This window comes from Heloderma suspectum, chromosome 3 (assembly GCF_057233095.1).
Source record: "Heloderma suspectum isolate Gila_16-S chromosome 3, 16-S_ref, whole genome shotgun sequence".
Lineage (NCBI taxonomy): Eukaryota > Metazoa > Chordata > Lepidosauria > Squamata > Helodermatidae > Heloderma > Heloderma suspectum.
In genome coordinates this window covers 235823346-235829345 of record NC_139460.1, presented here as the reverse complement: position 1 = coordinate 235829345, position 6000 = coordinate 235823346, and the positions used below count along the sequence as shown (strand labels likewise).

At 42.6% G+C, this 6000-nt stretch overlaps 1 protein-coding gene across 1 annotated transcript in view; it reads left to right on the top strand.

Annotated features, from left to right (window-relative positions):
• Positions 1–365: 365 nt before the first annotated feature.
• Positions 366–6000, top strand: part of NPS (neuropeptide S) — a 70523-nt gene continuing 64888 nt past the window's right edge. The window contains exon 1 of the mRNA XM_084845657.1: positions 366–470. Within this exon, the coding sequence (XP_084701783.1) occupies positions 366–470 (105 nt within the window). The remainder of the gene's footprint in view (positions 471–6000) is intronic.

Sequence of the window (6000 nt, the reverse complement as noted above, 5' to 3'; positions counted from 1 at the left end):
TCTTTTATTTATTTATTTATTTATTTTATTTATTTATTTCTATACCGCCCAATAGCCGAAGCTCTCTGGGCGGTTCACAAAAAATCTGTAAAGCAATCTGTAATCTGTAAATCTGTAAATCTGTAATCTGTAATCTGTAAAGCAGTTATGGGGGGTGGGCAGGGGGGGACAACTTACTGGATTCTAAACATAGGTGGATGAATGTAAGGCCCACTGAGATCAGGGGGAAGATGACCTTACGGTGGTGAAGCCTCTTGTCGCATTGTCTGAGCCTGAAGCATCGCTATGGAGGAAAGACTGAGTGATAAGGTACTGAAGCTGTTTTAGATACTGTATGAACCCGGCATGTGCAGTGACATAGCGCTATGTCCAATAGAGGTGATTGCCTCAAGATACGATATTTCAGAGCTAAAGATGGGACAGAAAGGACAATTGAAATTATCATGGATGTGGTACATCTGCCTTATGAGGTAAAGCTTAAGAAGTTGCAGGCTCACCCCCCCCGCCCCCAAGATTGTGGTCACAGATGGGTACCTTGAGATCCTAAAATCAGATCCTAAAACCGAAATCAGAGCCACCAGCCTCCACTGGCTTCTTTAGGAATCTTTCTGCAGCAACATAGAATGTGACCATTTTGGAGCAGCTCCAACACTGTAAAAATAATGTCTGAGGTAGGCATAAGATTAAAGACTTAGATGTAAAATCTTGAACAAACAAGTAAATTTTCTGGCTTTGTTTACCTGAAAAAAACATTTTTGTATCAGTACAAATGACTTTGTTTGCATTCAAATACAGGTGAAATTAAAGGACAGTACCGTGACAACAGCAAAAAAGAACTACTCAATACTGGACTTCTAAATGATTCTGACCCCCTGTCAGTGCTTGTAAAGTGAGAAAACCATTTCAGAGAAATCTGCTAATGCCAGCTGAGATTGTGATATGTAGCAAGCTGAGGTTCAAAGTATATAGGAAAATGCGGAACAAAAATGAATCCTTCAAATGGAGGATAGAAATGTATAATATAGAAATCTAAATTTTAGCTGTTTTCATGGATCTTGAGCTTCATTGTTGAGATCTAATTAACAACTAATAGTTGTACTTATTTCCTGCTTCAGATCCATCATCCATGGTCGTTTCGATTGCTGTTGTTGGATCCTGCAGATTTGGCTGTCGTGCTGCGTATTGTATTCACCTCTCATGGAACCCCTAATTTGAATTCCATTGCTCCTGTAGTTCCATTGGAAGTTTCCACGGTGCTTTGATTGGTGGCCTTATTTCATACAGAACGTTGTTGATTCAGCTTTCCTTTCCTCGGCCTCATCTATACAGAGAATTTACTCTGGAGCTACTGTGCCTCACAAACAATTCTAGCACATAACATATGCCCCTATTGGCAGGAAGTGCAGTTTCTCCTGCCGTAAAAGCCACATTCTCAGAAAGATGTTTTCTGTCGGATTTTTTCTTTACTGTGGCTTCTGCACGGTTCTGTTCAAGTGTACCCTGTATCCCTGAAGCAAATGTGCATTAGTGGCCTTGGGTAGGGGTGTGCCTGTGCCCCAATGTGGCATCACCATAAGTGGGCTGTCCTTTTCTTTTTCTTTCCCCCCTGCTCAGTCCTGCTCTTCTCCACTTTACCCATTTGCAGTGTCGCATAATGGTGGCTGCACCTTCAGCAAGATTCAGCAAGCAACGGCTGTAGCATTTGTATATCCACCCCTTCACAGCTTGTGTTTGCTATTTATCATTTCCCAAGAGTTCCTTCCTATGACTTGACCTAATGTGATCCCCTCACCCCCATATCAGGAGATCGAAGATTTCTATTTAATTCTACAGCTCGCTGAAACTGCAGCTGTCATTATGCAACGCTGTCAAGGTGCAAGGCGGAGGAGCGGAGGGTAGGGGGGAGGAATTAAAGAAAAGTTTTGACTGCAGTGAAGGGCGGACACTTTGGAGGAGAGATGTTAACCCCTTCCTTGTCCACCGTCCACTGACCAAGAAGGTTTTTGCATCTACTCAGAAGTAAATCACATTGTCTTCAGCTATACTTACTCAGCACAGGAAAGAGGGGTTGGAACTGGAAATTGCTTTTGGGATGGCTTTTTAAAAAAATCAGTGTGGATAGCCTCTGTAAGACATATCCGCTTGGAAGTAAATCACATTGACTTCAGTTGCACTTACTCCCCCTCTCACAAGGCACCTCTCGCCCACACTCTGTTGCAGACCGGGGAGAGTCACACAGAGTTGCTGAGCGGGGGACTTCCTGGGAGGAGACAGAGCCGCCAAGGGGCAGTCAGTGCCCGTGCTTCCCTTCGGAGACCCAGCTGGGGACAGCAGCAGAGTCGCACCACTGTGATCTTTTGGTGGGCCGCTACATTGGAGGGAGGGGTGTGTGCTTTTCTTTTACTTTGAGAGTGACATGGCTGGGGACAGAGGGGCTGGCTGTAGGAGAAGAGAGAGGATGTTGGAAAGCAAGAAATACAGCTCAAACCTGATCCTTTGGGCTATGTTTACTGCCTGCACAGTGTGCCCAATCATATTGTTGGGAGCTACCTGCTCCTGTTTTAAAACCCAGCCAGTCCAGCTTCACAGACACATACACGATGCATCGCTCCTGCCTACAGTTAGAAGCAATGCTGGGGCGGTGAGTTGCTTTGCCTTTAATCTCCGCTTATCCGAAGGAGCGTACGGGCATATGGGTGGGGTTGCTTTGCTTTCTGCTTTTGCATCTACTTGGGAGTAAATCACATTGTCTTACTCGACACTGGAGAGAGGGAAGGGGAACTGGGAATTGTTTGGGGGATAATATTTCATTCTCTGCTCATGCACTAGACTGCACCTACGCAGTTGGTGACGTTCCATTCTACTTTCAGGACTCCACCCACCCAGCCCTGAACTAATGCGGTTTCAGGTGCTGTTTGCCCTGTGACAAGGGGTGTTTCCCCCCCCCCAATGTATACACCGCATTAATGGCACCGTGTGCTGCGGCTGGAGCAAATTCGCATTCAGGAAAATCTGGTCTGAAATGGAATCGCATCATAAAGCGTCTCCGTGTTGATGGAGCCCTTGTCAGATTGCATGAGTTGGGTATGGAAGGAAACAAGGACTTGATTCCAATACAAAGTGTTGATGTCTTCAGGATGAAGTCTTAATAGTAGGCACAGGCAGTCGAGTTAGCAAAACTATTCATTTATAGGGATTGTTCTTGTTGTGATAAGAACAATAATAATATAATAATATTTTTTAACAGTTTGTGCTGCTCGTGGTTTGGGTGTGGTGCTATTGGTTAGGTAGGGGAGGAGATAGTATGTGATGATGAACAAAAAAAAATTGCTTTGCACATATTAAGGAATCAGTGGGCTCATTGGTGCTGACTTACCGGAACCCGCATTTTTTAGGAACTGGGGCATTTTGAGGAAATGGTTGACAATGAAAATTTTGGGGCAATCATGCAGCTAAATAACATGCTAGCTCAGTTGCAATTGCCACCACTCCATACACTTTAGGAGTGCAATCCTATGGAAATAGTTGTCTGCCTGCGAACTTGGAGGCTGACAACTATCCAGTGCAGGACAGCCGGAACATGGAGGTGACCCTTGCCTCTGTGCTCTGACCACCCTGCAGTTTTGGCTAGACAGGCAATTTTGCCTGTCTAGCTGGGGAGCTTCAGAGTGGGAGGGGGAGGGGGAAGGTCAGGACATACATAAGAAGCTGTGAAATGTGGCTTCCACAGTCTCCTCCCCTCCCTGACCCCTTTCCCCGTCTCTGTGCATGGAGCATGGAGACAAAGCCAGTGCGGAGAGAAGTATGGCAGCTATGAAGGGGCACTTTCTGGGCTCGAAGGTTGGAGCCCTGGTTCCAACCTTGGAGCCCAGAAACCAAAAAATCCCATGTCCCCAGACTCTGAATATTACTGCTTTTTTGAAGTGATTAGAATGAGATATTTGAGACTAAGGAAGAAAGGATTCTATAGCGTGGTTTAGATGGAATGATCTTGGTCTGGAATGAAAGTTGTGCTAATAAATGCACTCCACCTTCCCTTTCCCTCCTCCCTTCCCTTGTGCTCTGTAATATAGATCACATTCTGGTTTCATATCCTGGTTAGTACTCCAAAATTAAACCATCGTTTCCAAGTTAAGCTGTAATGAGAAACTGTGATTTAATAATCCCTGGATGCTTTACTGTATGCAGGAGGATAGAGTGTGTGGTCACAATGCCTGTTTGTCATCTAATAAACCATGGCTTATGAGAACATTCTATCTGAACTAGAGCTGTGTAATCAACAGCAAATGACACTATGGAAATTTACTAAGAAATCCAAGGCATTTGTGCAAAAATATTAACCTTTATTTTGTTTTAAATTCTTGAAAGGTCTCAGTTTTAAAAGAAGCCAAAAAGGGAAACAGAGCAAATGTCACTTGAGGTGTCAGAGATATTAGCAGTTTCTTCATGTACTTTCAACAGTAGATGGTATCAAGTTGGCCAGCTGATACTGGACAGCTGGAAATCGACTGGACGTGGGTGTGTCTTCAGTCATACAACTAATTATTGATAGAATATCTCCATCTAGGAAGGTTTATGCAAATGTTTGATGTGGCGCTGAATTCCCACTGTGAAGCACTGGCTTTTAATTAGTTTACTGCAAATTTCCCCACATGATTCAAATGGTGCTTTATAGGAATCACCGCAAAGCCCAGTTGTTTTTCATCATATTGCCCAGCTCTGATGAGAAGGGCTATGTATTACATATTAGTTTCCGGATCCCTTACAGCTAGTTTCTTGTCCCTATTGGAGTTTCCTGCTGTTCCCAATGAAGCTATAACAGTAGAATTCTTAGTAATATTCTATTGCAAATCCTGTCAAAACAACCCCCAAAATGATCAGTTCTTCATTCTTTGTCCTTCACTAGTAACTAAAGAGCTGAAATGAATAAATTGTCAAATGCAACTCTTTTCATATGTTACACTGAACTTGGGTGGTGGATGTAGCTGGATCATGCATGTTCGATGTAACACTTAAAAGGGGCTATAAAAAGACTTAGGGTGCAATCCTATGCATGCTTACACAACAACAACAAAAGTCCAAATCACTGCCAGGTAGTGGAAAAGCAGTCATATACCAAACAAAATAGGGTCTTAAACCAATCTTTCAGAGCTCTGCAAGAGAGCAAGAGTGCGCGCGCGAGAGAGAGAGCGAGAGAGAGAGAGAGAGAGAGAGAGAGAGAAGTTACTGCCTTTCTCCAGCAGGCCAAATGCCATTCTGGAGTTAGCCTTAAAACCTAGAGGAAAATATTCATGTAATAATACTTTGGTAGGAGTACAATGCTAACTTAGTTTAAGAATTCAGAACCCAAAGTGGATCAATTTTGCAATTTCTCTTTTAACTTTAGACTTGTCAGGCCCCATTATTCTCAATACAATCTGACATTTCTAGGTTAAAAAGACATCAATTACCTTTTGAAATTACCCTCTCTCTGCTATAGGATTAGCTGAATTTCTGCTGACACTTTAAGTTCATTGTGCATAGTAGATTTATGGAAGGGGGAAAAATCCAGCAATATATAGCACTATCTAATGAACAGATCCAGCCACGGTTATGAGACTTGTGCTTGTAGTTAATCTTATTCATTAGCAAAACTAACTGAACGATTGCAGCAAATACTTTCTGTTTTGTACAATGGCGGAATTATTCAAGATTTATTTATTAAATATGTAAACACTGTTTAATATGCCTGTTGGAACAAATTCTATATTTTCTGCCATGTTAGGCAATGAACACAAGCTGTGGAGACTTCTTAGCCACAATTTTAATTTATACCCCCATAACCTTTGTACCTTCTGTTTCCAAACTAAGGTTTTATGTTGGGTTAAGTAATCCATTTTAGATAATTTTGGGTGAGCTGATAACAGTACATGTTACCATCTAATTTATAATTAAAAGACCAAGATGAGAGCAATGTGGTACCAATATGGCTGATCTAGATCTTTCTGCCTTTTGTAATTC